Source organism: Enhydra lutris, unplaced genomic scaffold (assembly GCF_002288905.1).
Source record: "Enhydra lutris kenyoni isolate GAN:26980312 unplaced genomic scaffold, ASM228890v2 scaffoldscaffold16, whole genome shotgun sequence".
Taxonomy (NCBI): Eukaryota; Metazoa; Chordata; class Mammalia; order Carnivora; family Mustelidae; genus Enhydra; species Enhydra lutris.
The window spans coordinates 1,606,617-1,623,603 of record NW_019154100.1 but is presented as its reverse complement, the minus strand read 5'-3'; the positions used below and the strand labels follow the sequence as shown (position 1 = coordinate 1,623,603).

Genomic DNA, 16,987 nt, shown 5'->3' with positions numbered 1-16,987 from the left:
ATAAGATTTTAGTGTGTTTCCATAATTACTCTGTCTTGGCTGTATGTCAACTTTATAATCTGTTTTAAGAAATTGTCATCCACATTATTATTTTTTAATCTGCTGGTCCAATTGTTGTTTTTTTTAATAATAAATATTCTATTTATTTTACTTCCATTACATTCATCCAATGTTTCTTAATGTTCTTTTATAATGATTTTCATGATGTTCCATGCAAATACAGAGGGCTTTTTTTGCTATTTGATGCCTTTCCTCTACTTTTCAATTTTTTTTTCAGGTAAGTTAGACATTCCTACTGCCATATCTCAGTCAAAATCCCCATCCTGCAACTTTCTGATGATAACTAGAAAACTACATAAATTCTTTACATTACAATTTCAAAATCATGTTATCTCCTTTCTCTGTCTCTGCCTATCTGTCTCTCTCCCTCTCTCTTCCCAGGATCAAAGATATCCTTTCCTATCATTTACTAAGAATTTATGCTTTCAACTTCATTTTCCTCACCTGTACATACATGAATGATAACATTCATCCCAAAATACATTTGTGAAGATTAAGTGAAATAACAGAAGAGGTGTTTAGCCTGACTCTGCCTGATGCACTAGAGAATTTCAGTGAAGATGGCTGTCTTCCCTATGAAACAAGGCTGAAGAAGATACCCATCTCATGTAACAGAAACACTGCCATCATCCTACATGCAGTAGATGGCTGATCACTCCATTTCTGTTTAGTTGATTTTCTCTGAAACTTGTATTATAGGAAATGTGCGGTCATACCAGTTTTTGTTTCATTTTATGAATATAAAATAATAACTCTAACTGGAGAGCCATTCAGAATACTGATGTAACAAATGCGATTCTGTGGGCCAGGAAACATTTTGAATAAATATTTAAGATCACTTGCAAAACTATGTGAACGGTGATTTTATTCAGCACCATTCACTGTGTTTTACTGATATCTACTACAATTGAGTAAAATACACAAAGTAATTTATAAGACTTTCTCGATAAAGATCATGTAAAAATTCTGACACTTCCAAATGTTCATCTCTCATACATAATTTTGGGTGAACACAGTAAGATTTGTTAAGTAGAAGAATAAAGAAAACTTAATGTTTTAATCCCTGTAATGTTTGAAAGATTAAGCAATATATTCAAAATGGTATTGAGTGTATTTTATTTTTTATTTTGCATTATCAAATACTAGTGATAGCTTATATATGTTTTCTTATACAAAAATTAAACATTCTTAATTTTAGATGTTGATGATTCTTACAGTTACAAAATTCTCTTAACACAGATGTATGTGAAACGAAGATAACCCAACTTTTCACGGAAACTCAATGATACAACCTGTGTAAAGATTGGTTTTCATTGAAGAGTAATTTTCAACTTGAATTAATCAGAACATTTCTTGCCATCTCTTATTTCCTATGAAAATATAAATTATTTTAACTGAAACAGATTATATTGATTGAAAGCTTGGTCAGTAGTTAACCATAGGAATTATTTTTGATAAACAGTTTAATTCACTGACCTTTTATTATTACCTGATGCATAAAACCAAATGTGTGATCCATTCATTCACTCACGCAGCAAACACCTAGAACATACAATATTATGTTCCAGTTTATTTTCTTTGTAATATCAATGACCTGCCTGAATGTTTTGTTATCATTTTAAAATATTGTGTGAGAATTCATCCAAATATACCTTTAACACATTTCCCTCTACCCTTCCACAGAGTTACTTTAAATTTGCTCTGTTATTTATTCAAGTTAAAATAAATTCTTAAAATGCTCCTGTTTTGATATTGGCAATTCAGTTCAAATTTGTATACTGGTCACATTTTGAATTGGCACCAATATTTAAAATCTTAATAATAATCAGATAGATCACTTTAAATATACCATTTCTGTAGGTAGTGACAATGTGTTTTATTTATCCGCAAGAGGGGCTTGGACGCCTGTTAGTTCAAGTGCGCTGATACATTTAAGGCCTCTTTCACTCCATTTAACGGTTGCATCTGACTGGAGCAAGAATGATGGCAAAGATCTTGACCTTGAAACACCGGTTGGATTAAAGGGTTCAAGTGGATGATGGAAGCAGTGGCGGGGTTTAAGTGAGGGCCAAACAACGTGGGGATCAGAGCGGCTGAGGGCAGGGGCTGAAGTGTGATGTGGGGCGGGTGGAAGGGAGCAGCGGTGACCAAATGTAGGGGGTGGCCCCCTAAGAAAGTGGGGTGCGCTGGGATGATCGTGGGAGTCAGAGGCGAAAATGTGAACGGAGTGAAATGTGGCTGGGGAAGAGGATGCAGATGAGCTATGGGGAGGGGGCCGCCATGGGAATTTAAGGAAGCAGAAACAGCAAAATGTTGCAGGAACGTGTGGTGGATGGTGGTGATGGAGGCGTGCTGGTGAACCGGGACCGTCTGGACGGCCGAGGCCGGGGAGAAGGCAGCTGGCCCTGAAGCAGGCAAAACTCGAAGATGCTTTGATAGGAGCTGTTTCTGCATGTGCTGCTGGGCTTGTAGCTGGAGGAGCTTGTATTTATCTACTTCTTCCGGAGAAAATGTGATTGGCTGTTGAATTAAAGGGGGCGAGCTGGATTTATGGCACACTTCTGATTCATCTTCTACTTTGCCATGCTTCTGCATAGTTCTGTCACAGTAAGGGTTTATATTTCCCTCTCCATGATTCATAGGCAGGCTCACATCCTCCAAGTCTAGTTTTATCTGGTCCTCTTTGGTCTCTGTTGAATCAGTAACACCGGTGTATCTGTTCCATGGAAAAGCACCAGGGAAATCATTTGGTACTGGGTCACGGCTCTGAATAAAATGCTGGACTTCACTAATTAAAGGTTTTACTTGTTCTTTTGTTGTTGGGTTCTTTTTCATGTTTGGTGACTGAGAATCTGCTACCACATGAATTAGACCTTTAGAAAGATGGTTATCACAATCAGGATCTCCTAAAACAGCGACATTATTTGTCGGTGAACTTCTGACGTGGTCTTTCTCTAGAGTCCTTTGAATCGCACCGCCTTGATCATTCATTTTTTTACTTGCGTTCTGTGTTTTTTCAGACAAAGGCAATGCTGGTGGGTGACAGCCCAATGGTGTAAATTGAATTGTGCATTGAATTTGTGAATGAGCCTCTGATTCGTTTTTGTGATTCTTTGAAGAGACCTCATAATTAGTTGATTGTTCCTGACACCACTTGGCTTGCACTCTTTCTAAAAGACTTTTGGCTGTCAAGGGGGTCCTCTCTCCTTCCGTCAACTCTGTGGTTTCCGAAGGGCTGCTGGAACAGTTTCTTAGAAGGCAGCTGATGTTCCCAGAGTGACACTGCATGGAATTTACTTTTCCCAGGTCACAAATATGAGGGCTGTCCAAAGACTCTGGACTTCTCTTGCTTTTATTTAAGCAATAAACACTCTCTCCTGAGTAAGAGCCCCATCTGCCTTGCCGAGGTCCCTGGCCATGTGGTGGCTTTTCACTGTTCCCAGGACAGGACAGCTGTGAGCTAGAATCACAGTGGGGGATTCTCCTGGATTTGGTCCCTGAAAACTGCTGCTGATTTTTGCCTGGTTTAGGTCTTTGTCTACAGCGACCGTATCTACGTGTGGAGTATTTTGCATTCTTAGCCGATTCCCACGATTTGCAATTCCGATCTCTCTGTATTTCAGATGGCAGGCAGGTGCCCTTGACCGTCTCCTCAGATGGGCAGAGGCAGCTGTGTTTTTGGTGTCTCCTTTTGTGCCCTTCAGAGGAGTTGTGTTCCCTTTTGCAAAAGAAGAGCAAATTACCTCGGCCATTCCCCCTGGACTTAGGACTTGAACAACCACTTCTCAGGCTGGATATGCTGCCGGGGCACGTGTCTGAAGGGCTAGAAAGTCTAGTCAGAGACAGGTTTGGGGAATCTCTCCTGAAAGTTTGGTTTCTACATCCGGAAGTCCTGTGGGTCATGCCCGTGTGGTTACTATTCAAAATTACACTGAAGTCCTTCTCGCGACCACCGTGACCCCTTACTGGGTAAGAACTAGAATTCCAGGTGCACTGATTTGCATTTTCAAAATCTGAATGAGGATCGCGAGGAATCAGTTTTGGTTTCTTAGTCCTCGAGATGTAAGGAGAAAAAGCTAGGCCCTCACTTGCTTCATTTAGGACGACCCTTTGACAGCTTTGCCAATGGGCCCTGGAAGGTTCCTTAAGTTCCTTATCACTATTATTGTTGTTTTCTACACAGTTCTTCAGAGAGATATCAAGGTAAGCAGGCACTTCAGGATTTTTCATTTCCAAATCACTTGCGCTAAAATTATGTTGATTCATATTTGGCTTAGAATCATTGCAGCTCAAATTATATTTTCTCTGGAAATTTTCCCAATCTGGATTAGCTATCATCATCTTTGGTTTCGGAGACCGATCACCTTCCTGGATCAATTTTTGTTGGTCTTCGGTTAAACCTGAGACTTGGTTCTGTATTGTTGTCTTCATTTCCGAGGGCTCCTTCATCAATTCTGTTTTTAGGTCCTCTGAATCATGGTCACTCTTTGCGTTCCGAGAAAGCTTAAAATCAAAATACAATGGGTTGCATCCGTAAGAGATGCAGGGCTCTGTTTTTGTGAAGAGCAGAAGTTCCGTAGGCCACTGGAGAGTGGTGTGGCCATCCTTACTTTGTACGTGGAGAAAAGGCAATGGTTTCGACTTCGTATCGTGGGGACACGCGTCTCTTACAAGGCTCTGTACATTTTTGCTAACTCCTTCTGTTTCATCTAAAGATGCTTCTCTCGTCTCCATTCCGGAGTCGGGAATCAGATGCACTGTACTGTTTTGCTTACTTGGCGCCAGTGATGGAAACTCATCCAGACGCTCAAATATCCTGCCATCACTGTGCTTGTAAATGTTTGGTAGGCTGGAGGAAGCTCTTGCTTGGCATGAGTGATGAATGCAGCTTTCTGAAGAGTTCTTCAGTGTACTTCTAGTTTCTTTTTCTCTGCTGCAAGGAGTCAAATCTACATCCGAAAGATGAACATCAGATTTAGAGAATGAAGCATGAATGCCAATCGAATCTTCTACAGTTTCATTAATAGAGTCATTTTTGTCTTGCAGGATTTGAGAGGTTATGGAGAAGGTATTGTGTAAGACACTTTCCAGATGGCGTGGTGTGATGTTTATATCTTTTTCCTTAGCGAGCTGCGTATTCTCATTTGCAAACCTGTGGCACTTGCATTTCTCCGCAGTTTGTTTTGCTTTGTGGGTGGGTGACTTGTTACAATCGTGGCTTTCCTCTGTGTTCTCACTGAAAACGGAGGCTGAAGATTCTAATTTCAGATGCACTTTTTTGGAAAAAGAAAATGATACTCCTGTCCTGTGGTTTGCATTGCTGAGATCCGAAGAGGTTTGTGGTACCCGATTTCCGAACAAATAACGTCTGTCCGTTTGCAACTGGTGTCGGTTTTGCATGGCAGACCGCTGTTTATCGGCAATGCTTCTGGGCAGATTCTTTCCTTTAAGGAGAAGAGCGCTTTTCATGCACGATACCTTCCTGCCATTCTTAACTGGGAAAATTCCTTGCTGGAGTTGCTTTTCTATGGCTATCCTGGGAGCTTTGTATGCTGGTCCATTTCCAGAAACACTGTAAATACAATAAATAGTTACATGACTAAAACATTAGATTTGAAATTTTATCTATATGTGAACATTTGTTAGAGTTTTTATGATGAGTTACTTTATTTATGAAAGATAACTATTTCACCGTGTTTATACAACTCGCAACACCAATGTTTCATAGTGGCTGTTTCTAAAATGCGTCACTGAAGTGTGTTCTTTTGAGATTAGCAAGAAGCAATAGCAGGTGACTATCTTACTTGTGCTTGTGCTGCAGAAGAAATTAAAGTGCTGCATTTACACCCCAATAGATGTTCTGCAGAACCTATGGGGTTTTTTTTGGAATATAGATTTAACATTGTTTCACAAAGAGTTTTTCAATCAGTGACTTCACATTAAATAAGAAATGAAAGGGAACGAAAAGTCACTTCCAACGTGACTTTTGCCTTTTCGTGTAACGGCTACCACTTTATAATGTTTGTTGCCTCCGTTTTAAAGTCCCTCCTGTTTGCTTCCCTTTGAAACAGTGTGGCTAGTTCTTCCTCTGTGACTGCTCGCTATTCTGACCAATTATACCGAATGCATAGTAAAGTAACCCACATCTACAAGCCATCTCCATAGCTTCAATTATTTAGAAATCTTTTCTTTTGCATCTTCCTCACCTAAATATTTTCTACATTTTATGCATATATCTGTTTTATCTTTTAACAGCTTTGTAGACATTATTCATTCCGCTGAGTTTAAATTAGTAATTTAGTCAGAAAACTGGAAACAACAGTAGCATAAGAGATGAAAGTCTTTAGGTTAAAATTGTCTCTTTAATGTTCTGCCTTAAAACTACAAAACAAGGCCTTCCTGGGGGGAGGCCAACACAAATCACACCATTTATCTGATCTTTCTCTTTGACTTGGCTTTGATGTATGTCTGTTTGCGTTTTCCTAGTTTAGGAAATTTATTTATTTTTTTATTCAGTCATTTGTTACCTGAATATACAATACTAAAACGAGTGATATCTTTACCATATGTAGCTTCGATTCTAATGGAGAAGTGTGTTTTCTGAGCCTTCCTCTGAGAAACTCTTTCTTGTTGCCTTCAGTTATGACTATTTGGCCAATTAGTATACAACTCTGGAAGAACATTCCTTTTGTCCACCAAATTCCATATACTTTGCTTCCTCATGTTTACATGTTTAATATTGTAGAAAAATACTTAGCCTCCTTTTATTCACTTTTGAAATGAATCCACTGGGGTACTTGTAGGATTTTGCAATTTTCCTTTTCACTTATGTATATATATTTATTATATTTCCAATCTATAATGTATTTTTAGTACATTTGCTATCGAGGATCTATTTTTATTACTATTTATTATTATTATTTTTATATATTTGTATATATTGATATATATATATATCTTTTACTATTGAGGATCTATTTTTATTATTTATTATTATTATTATTTTACTGTGTATATATACCTATACATATATGTATGTGTGTGTATATATATATATATATCAATATCACATTTTGCCAGACCATAGTTACAGATTGATTTCTTTGGGTTAATATTTGCTAGTACTGCTGGGTACTTCCAATTCAACTTCTTTAGTTTGGTTTTATTTTCTTCTGATTTCTCTGATTACTGCTTCTTCCCTGCTTAGCTTTTCATCCTGGAATTTACATGTTAAGGCTCTCCTGAATATATCTGTTAGGTCTTATTATTTATCTCAGTACTTTAGTGTCTTTAGTGTATTTCTCTTGTTCAGAAAGAACTTCTTGCTTTTAATTTCTATTTTACCAGTTCAATTTTTTACAATATCCAATCTATCACTTACTATGCCCATACGGATTTTAATTTACAACAGTTTCAGCCACCATTCATTCTTTAATACTTTCAGGTTGTTCCCTCTTCATAAACTAATGGCCGTAGCTTTAGAATTACAGTGTTCCCTTGACTCTGGTGGAAAATAAATTTTTGAAAATTTCCAGTAACTGTTTGATAACGAAAACTTTCTTCTTACTCATCACATTAACCTTCTTTTTTGGGATCATTTTTAAAATGCTTTTTTAGAGAGGGGGTTTAGGCGTGTTCAGCATGAGGAATGGAAAGGAACACCCTAACATAGGGCACCTGTTGTGATGTGTACTGGGTGTTGCATGCAAGTCGCTAAATTCTACTCCTGAAACCAATACTATATACAATATGTTAACTAACTAGTATTTAAGTAAAAACTTCAAAAAAGAAAGGAAAGGAACACTCTGAGATAGCGTATGGCTTGTTAAATATTTCTTTCAAACATAAAGGGAAATAGATAGCACAGAGATTAATCACAGTTATTGGTCTTCTAAAGTGCCTGCAGTCTGGGGCTAGAAGGATGAGGACCGGAGAGAGCCACAGCTCTGGATTTCGCCTCAGGGCCAAAGAGACACTTTAGATTAAGTTGCAGCTATACTTCTGCTGAGTTACCTTCTCTAGGAATGTCAGTTAGTCTGATAACATCAGCATGTAGCAGAAATTATTTCAAAGGTCTGGTGTATGAATATTATCATTCTACCTCTCATGATTCCATCATGACTCAGATATTTTACTATTTTTATATTACTTCTATTTTTCCCTTAATAATATTTTTGCTTATTATTGTGGCACTATTTGCGTGTTTTCTTGCTTTGATTTATGTAAGCCTAGATGTTCTTTTCTGTATTGCTGTTTTATTTTACCGTTTATCTCTCGAATGTGTAAGCTTCTTTCTTTTATATTCTTTTAAATATTTTTAGTCCTCTTATTGTTTTTATATTTTGTTCTTGTTCCTACTTCTTGTTCTCGCTTTATAATCCAATCTACATTTATAATTATATTTTTACAAGTGTTAGCATTTTACCCTCATTATTAATCTTTTCTACCCACTAAGGTATGTGCTTTAAATTCTTTATCCCATTGCTTTCTACAGTTTAAATTCCCTTATCTTAAATCTGGTTTATTTTTAGTACTTTGGAATAATCCCACTTTTCTTTGTGTTTTTCAATTCTATTATCTTAATAGAAGTTTATGCCTTTTAACATAACTAATGGTTTAATTTTTATAATATTCTTATTTATGATTTTACTTCCTTTCCTAGAACTTCCTCTAGTTTCTTTCTATATTTTTTACATAATTGTTTTTATTTATAATAAAAAAATGACTATACAGGTACCCCTTCATTCTTATTAATTGATTGTCCATTCTAATAGCTCTCCCAAAATTCTAACTCTTGGCAACTAAACACATGCACAATTTAATTATCTTCTGTGCAAAAGTGTGCTTTCCCATATCAAAACAACATAATTTCTTTCAATTATATAATATCCTAATGTCCCACATTATCCAGCTCTTATATAAGGAATTCCATTTTTTCAGAGTCAATGGTCCTATAATTTTTGAATTTTGGAAAAATGTCCATATCAATATGCACTATAGTTAAATTTATACATAGTAGAAGTTCACAAACAGAATGACTCTCCACCCCCATATGATAACTAGGCTGGCTGAGGAACTAGGTTGTGTTGAATTACACAAGATATGGCCAAAGTTGACAGACCTTCATAAGCTCCATTACCAGTTTTCTGCCATCATTTTTTTTCATCAGTCTGATTCGAATATTCTTACTACTAGTAAATTCTCCTCCCTTCTCTATAGGATCATAGAAGAATTTTCTTGTTATCTGAATCATCCTACTTAGAAGCCTTCGTTATGAGAAAAATGGACAGAGAAATGTTGTTCATTGTTGGCAGGTGGAAAGCTCAGTACCAGTTATGTGTCCTGTTTCTATGATTATAGAGGACCTCGAACATGCACTTTTATACTAACCTCATCTCTGGACACATATTTTTTCAAACTTTATTTTTTTTAAAACCAAATTTCTCACTGAATTTTTTCATGATCATCTTTTATGGATTTTGATAAGTTAATTAAATTAGTCTAAGATAGCAGTACAAATATAAGAATGTATTTAAGGTGAATACTGTGTTTTTACTCATAAATTGATCCTTCAAATAAATATTTTCTTAGAATCAAATTTGAGCTCTAATATTTTATAGTACTCAATAATTCGAGTCATTCATTCCCAAATTTCACATATTGTTTTTCATTTCAACAACAGCAGTTTACATTGTGGCACGGAGCTATAAATTTCACAATTCACTAGGCTGCTGTCAACTGCATTAATTACCTACATTAGGTGTTCAACATTATGATTCATAGGAACACAAATCACAACCAGCAAATTTAATTGAGTTCCAGGTAACAATTGCCTCACTTTGAAACATTTGGCAGTTCCAAGCTTCTGCAAAACAGCTATTTTTAAGCTACAAGGATGTATTAGTATAACGTGTTTTATAATTATCAATTTAAATGTCACAGTGTGGTACTTTCAACCTCATTAATTACATCTTCTTTTGTCATCTGGACAATGGTGGCGCTATTTATTCCAAGTTCAGGTGTGTACAGGGAAATGTACAGATTTCTTTCCTCCCCAAAAGATGCACTGTTCTTTATTTTTTTTTTTAAATTATTATTATAAAACTTAAAATAATTACTTAAGAGCTATATGGGCCCATTTAAATCAACTGGACAGAATAAAGACCAGTACATTAGAGTCATCCTTAGATCATTTCATTAAAGTGCACATAAAATTAACAATATTGAGAAAGAAAAAAGTCAGATACCAAAAGAACTCATGAGCCTTTAACTACTAGAACTCTTTGTCCCCAAATGTATCTTTTGATTAATTACAATTTGTTTACATTGTAACAGTGAATCAAGCAAATTTATCTTTGACATTTTCCCGATGACTGAAGGGAGTTTTGAACCATCCCATCCCGGACACCTCTAATTCTTACCATTCAGACTGTTGTCTTAACTCGGCCAGCTGGTGAAGCCTTTTAAGTGCTTTTTCTTGTTTCTTCTCATCTTTCCATGACTTAGAAGCTACGTTTCGAGCAAATTCCCGTTGCTTTAATTCCTTCAGTCTCTATGGACAGAGAAGCAAAACAGAAAGTGTGCTATAAGTAATATACTTTTCTTTCTCATCCATAAGCCTCCTTCTTCAAGTTTGTCCTGGGTGCAGAGGTGACTTTCTGGATAGACGGAGTAAAAAAGTGCCTTTTCCATCGATGTTATTCTCTTCTCCAAGATGAATGTAGTTGTCAGCTTATTTATCAAAGCTTGTCACAATGACTACAGAAGTGTGGGGCCAAGCTGAACCCCAGTTCTTGTTGGGACCACCCTGGCTATCTATCTGCAGTCATTTAAGTGCCTGTGAAAACGTAAGTCAAAAAATGTGTGATATGGGAATGGGTGAAGGGAGACGAGGTTATAGGGTGCACTTTCCTCTCCGCATTAACCCCGACCCCCTCACTTGCAAAACATACCTACTCTTCTTCGTGAAAATTGATACTATTAAATACACTTGGTGAAATGAGCTTGTTTCATTTAAGAGCATCTGTTAAATTGTGAAAGACTTAGTTCAAAGCTCTAAATAAGGTTCTTAACTCCTTTTTTTCCTGGTGGAGGTATTTATCCAATGCAGATTTCTACATCCTATCCAGGAGGATAAAAATGGGTCAGGGATTTACACTCAGGATAGATGCTTGGCCTTGCTTGATTTAAATTAACCTGCCACTTCTTTTAATTAATTTTTTCTCAAAAACAATTGGCTTACATGCAAATTGGATGTTGCTCATTACCTGTTTGGATTTCCACTTCCGAAGTGGCCACTAAGCACACCTAATGAAATTGAACAAATTGAGAAACAGCCACAATCAAATGAGCCTCTTGAAGTTTGGCACTTAATCCTGAATTGAGAAGATATTTGAAGATTAGTCTCTCTTAACCCATGCAAAGTGATTTTAAACTATCTGAAATCTATATCCATTTAATTTGTTTTCATTTTCTGAATCAGGTAGAGAAGATAGCTCCCAGGAACGGCAAAAATCACATAGCTCTCCAGTGAGGCCCTAATGCAGGAATGGACTATTGCCCACCTCTAAATCAAGAGCTCCAAACTTCAATGACCATCAGCTCTTTCCTAAAAGGGGACATGCTTATGAGAGAAGGTGATCAGATAACCACATCTGGGCTAAGTATCTGAAGAAGGAGGCAAGACCAACCTTTCAAAGAGAGGATATTTCCAAGCACAAAGAACAAGGGGTGCCTGGGTGGCATAGTCTGTTAAGTGTCTGACTCTTGATTTCAGCTCAGGTCATGATCTCGGGTTGTGAGATCGAGCCCTGCGTTGGGCTCTGCTTGAGGTTCTCTCTCCCTCTGCCCACCCCTCCCAGCCCTCTAGCTCTCTCTCTCAAATAAATAAATAAATAAATCTTTAAAAAACATAAAAGAGTTTCACAGAACTAGAAACAGACACAGAGGGAACATTGGAGGCTTTTAAATAAGAGAGAATTACAAGAAATAAAAGTATGGCCCATATGTAGAAAAAAAACAAAGCAAAGCAAAACAAAACAAAACAAAACAAAAACCACTGACAGTTCTCTAGAGCTGATAAACAGCAGAGTGTCTAGACCTTAAGAGACAGCAATGGTCAGAAGGGAGAAAGGCTTTTAAAATCTCCAGTCCTATTTGCCCTCCTGCTCACTCTTCCTTAGCCTCCCTATACATAATAATCTAGTTGTTGTTTTTTTTTAAGATTTTATTTATTTATTTGTCAGAGAGAGAGAGAGAGTGCACAAGCAAGCAGAGTGGCAGGCAGAGGCGGAGAGAGAAGCAGGCTCCCCGCCAAGCAAGGAGCCTGATGAGGGACTCAATCCCAGGACCCTGGGATCATGACCTGAGCTGAAGGCAGTGGCTTAACCAACTGAGCCACCCAGGCATCCTAATAATCTAGTTTTTGAAGTGAAAGCTTACCTTATGAACAAAGATCTTCTGGAAATTTTTCTACACAATTTAAAAGCCCACATAAATACATTATATTTACTTAATATTTGATATTACTCATATACAAAACCTGAATAGCCTAGAAGAGGAAATGTATTCATTTGCTCACAACAACTGACACTTGATTGGAATCTTGTTTGAAGCTTCCAGGTATGACTCTGTTCCTTTCACGAGCATCTCAGATACCTGGATGGCACTGTCTCGGAGTTAAAGAAATGATTGAGAATTCTGTCTTATTTACCCAACAACACATACTGTCAACTACTACTATATAACAGGGACATCAAATTGTCAAATCAATAATTTTCCCTTCAAGGAAGACAGACAAGTAAATAGATATTTTTATAAGATGGTATTGAGTTTCTCAATGGGGGTAGACACAAAATGCATTCGAAGCACAGAGGAAAAGTTAAGACAGACTGGAGAGGTAGAGATTTGTTGTGTTAAGGAAGTCAGCAAAGTTAAACTGTGTTTAAGGAACACAGAAAACTGAAAGAGATTTTGTTTAAAGACATCTAGCCACAGATTTGGCTTAGCAAAGGCTGGGTGCTCAAGGCTGCACAGAGAAAAACCCTAGAGATCTATGGAGGGAACCCCTCAAATTTTCAGCAGTCTGAATTGCAGTGAAAAGACTACTCAGAGCCCGGAAAAGGGCCACCTGAAAGAATTGATGGCCCCAGTGCCTAGCATTCATACAGAGTCAGGAACAGCACTTGTTCTTACCAAGGAAACTGGAAAAATTCATGGAACAGTGAGTTTAGAATTCAGAGAAATCTTGGGGCATCTGGGTGGCTCAGTCAGTTAAGCATCTGACCCTTGATCTCAGATCAGGTTTTGATCTCAAGGTCGTTGAGTACAAGCTTTGTGTTGGGCTCCACGCTGGGCATGAAGCCTATGTGTAAAAAAAAAAAAAAAAAAAAAATCAGGAAAACCCTGCTTCAGTAGACAATAATTTGCTATGGATTGAACACTAATTTGGATTTGCCTGGCAAATCATAAAAGCAAGAAATCCAAGTATAAATCTGACTACAAGTAACTTAGTTGCATTTCAGAACCAAATTTAAAGAAATTTATATGAATACAAAAATACTCAGCAAGAGCAAGGAGAATTTGATAACATCTAATATCCAATCAAGGACTATCAGGCATGCAAAGATTATCATGAAAACACAGCCTAAGATGTGGAAAATAATCAGTTGAGACCAATAAAGAACTGACACATGTTAGAACTGGCAAAAATGTACATTAGGACACATAACTATATCCTGTGAGCTCAAAAATTAGATAAAAGATGGTGATCAACTGGACAATTGCACAATCTGATTCTCTGAAAAAGGGAGAGGGAACATTTGCAATTATAATATAATATATAAGTTTTCCAAATTTCCTGAAAACTAAAAACCCACAGATCGTCCTCAAAATCTCAAGCACAAGAAAACTATACCAACACTTGTTATTATCAAATTTTTATTTTTATTTTTAAGGGTCATTTATTTTATTTTTTCTACTGTGTTATGTTAGTCACTGTATAGTCCATCATTGGTTTTTGGCGTAGTGTTCCATGACTCACTGTTTGTGTATACCACTCAGTGCTCCATGCAATCCATGCCTTCCTCAATATCGTCACCAGGCTCACCCATTCCCCACCCCCCCCTTCTAAATCAGTAAAACAGTGGAATTTTTTTTAAACATCTAAAGAGAAATGACATATTCTTACACAGCACAAAGAGTAGGATGGCAAAAGAGTTCTTATTGGAAACAATACAAGTGAGAAATCAGTGGAGCAACATATTTAAATTTTGCGAAGAAAATTAAAAACTTCTCAAAATAAAATTTTATATTTAGTGAAGATATCTTTTTTTAGAGATTTTATTCATTTTATTTTAGAGATAGAGAGCGTGAGCAGGGGCAGAGAGATGAGCGAGAATTTCAAGAAGACTCTGCTGAGCAGGGAGGCCAACACAGGGCTCAATCTCATGACCGTGAGATCATGACCTGAACTGAAACCAAAAGTCCGATGCTTAGCCAACTGAGTCACCCAGATGCCCCCCAAACTATCTTTTTTTAAAAAAAAGATGAAATAAAAATATTTTAAGACAAGAAAAACTGGAAAAATTCAGGAACACAACCACAGAGTATGTTAAAGAATATCACTGGGCAAAAGGAAAATAATATCAGATAGAAATGCACGTCTAGCTGTGAAGTGTGTAAACCTGACGATTCACAGACCTGTACCCCTGGGACAAATAATACATTATATGTTAATTTAAAAATAATAAAAAATATCTTATAAAAAAAAAAGAAATGCACGTCTACACTAAAGAATAAATACCAGAAATAATAACTACAGGATAAATAAGACATATGTCTTAGAATTTGAATATATTTAGACCATGTAAGCAAAAATAATAGCTATGTTTTAGGGAATTTATAACAAATTTATAATTAAAATGTTTGACAACAATAGCACAAAACCCAAGGGGGAGAAATAACAAATATGTTGAAAGATCTTATTAAATACATGAAACGGTGGAATAACAATTGAAGGTAGACTGTGATCAGTAAAGAAGTGCACAATATGCTCTATGGCAACCATTAGTATTAAGAAAACAATGTGTTTTAGCCAATAGGATAACACAGAAGATAAAAGGAAATCACTACATTTATTCAGTCAGAAGGCAGAAAGTAAGTAAAAAGGAAGGTAAAATAGATGGGACAGTTACAAAACAAATAGCAGGGTAACAACTAAAATCCAAACATATCACTAATCAAATTAAATGTAAATGGTCTAAACACTGAAATTAAAAGTTAGTATCATTTTGGATTAAAAAGTAAGCTCCAACTATATGTTGACTACGAAAACAAACTTTAAAATACAGATATAATGGGTTAAAAGAATATAAAAAGATATATTATGTCAACGCAGTGAAAGAAAGATGGGAGGCCTCAATTACTCAAAAGCAGAGTAGATTTTAGAGCAGATTTATTACCAGAAATAAAAAAGGATTCTTTCATAATTATATGGAATAAATAAATCAGAATGGCAAAATAAGCCTAAATGTTTCTATACCTAATAATAAAGCTTCAAAATACACAAAGCAAGAATGGATAAAACTACAAAGAGAAAAAGTTAAATCCACAATTACATTAGGAGTTTTCAGTGACCTTCCACCAAACAATAGAATGTTAATCTCAAATACCATACTTCTGGAAACAGTTACACCAAGGTGATCATGCCTGTTACAAAAGACCCTTCCAGCTGACTTGTCTAATGAAAAGAGAACTGCACAGATAAGGAAAACTTCCAAGGATCAAGGGGTCAAATTTTGCCAACCTCATGGTTTAGCTTGGGTTTTCCTAAGTTTCTACTTCTCTTTTCCCATTCTAATAAAAACTCACTTCTTGAAACAATGGCACGTACTAGAATTGTCAGTAATCTTACTCAGTTTAAACAGAAAACAAACCAGTTGGGAATAAATAAAAGTTCTTTGAGGGTATATAGTGGATTGGTACTTATCAAGAACAGCACAAGACAAACATATTTCAGGAAAAAAAAGTTGCTACCTCACACATTTATAAAGAACAGCAGAAAGCTCAGCAATCATTGCTTATCAGCAGGGACTCTGGATGAATAGGTTGGAGCAGGTGAGTCTGGGATGGAGAGTAAGGAAGATAGAGAGTAGCACCTAACAATAGGGAGACAATAAAACAAAGTGTCTCATGTCCAGAGGTGTTGATGGTGGACAGCACAGTACAGAGGTTAAGAGAAAGATTCTGAAATCAGTCAGACCTGACTTTGTATCTTGTCTCTGTCACTCACTAGCTTTGTGTCTCTAAGAAGGTTACTCAGTCTTCACACATTCCAGTTTACACACTTGTAACATGGCAAACTATCACTATTTGTCATGGCGGTTCTTGGAATTATTATTTGAATTGGGAAAGGTAAAAGTTAGTATCAGTTTGGATACTAGCACAGCACCTGATACATACAAATGCTCAATGAGTATGAACTATGATCACTTCTAGAGGTCAGGAAAGGTCAGATTTCATGGATCTTTGGGAAGCAACATAAATGAAAAGCCCTCGATTTACCTGGCAAAGGGGAGCTATTGAGAAAGAACACCTGATTGATATTTTTACTGAAAACAGAGTGTTTGAGTGGTTTTCATCTGGGTTTTACAAAACTGGTAGGTATAGTCTTTTCTACAGGAGAAGACAGGAAAAGGAAGCATGTTCCTTACCCTTGTCTTGAACAATTTATGTTTCATTGAACAAGCAACATGCAATTTCTGTAAGCCTATGATCTTTGTTACAGAAGGAAATTATAAATTTTGGATTCACGTATGATTTGTTGGGAGACTTTTCTTTGACAGATTTTATTTGAAGTTTGCTCTTGGGTATTATCATTATCTAAAATGGATCTCAATCAGGAAAGAGGGTAAAAATATTTCCTAGA

The 16,987-nt window shown here is 36.5% G+C and overlaps 1 protein-coding gene across 1 annotated transcript in view; it reads right to left on the bottom strand.

Annotated features, from left to right (window-relative positions):
• Window positions 1-1,313: 1,313 nt before the first annotated feature.
• Window positions 1,314-16,987, bottom strand: part of LOC111147382 (zinc finger protein 804B) — a 524,142-nt gene continuing 508,468 nt past the window's right edge. Inside the window, exons 3-4 of the mRNA XM_022503386.1 lie at window positions 10,482-10,612; window positions 1,314-5,632 (exon numbers count right to left, since the gene is read on the bottom strand). Coding sequence (XP_022359094.1) covers window positions 1,969-5,632; window positions 10,482-10,612 — 3,795 coding nt within the window. The 3' untranslated portion in view covers window positions 1,314-1,968. The remainder of the gene's footprint in view (window positions 5,633-10,481; window positions 10,613-16,987) is intronic.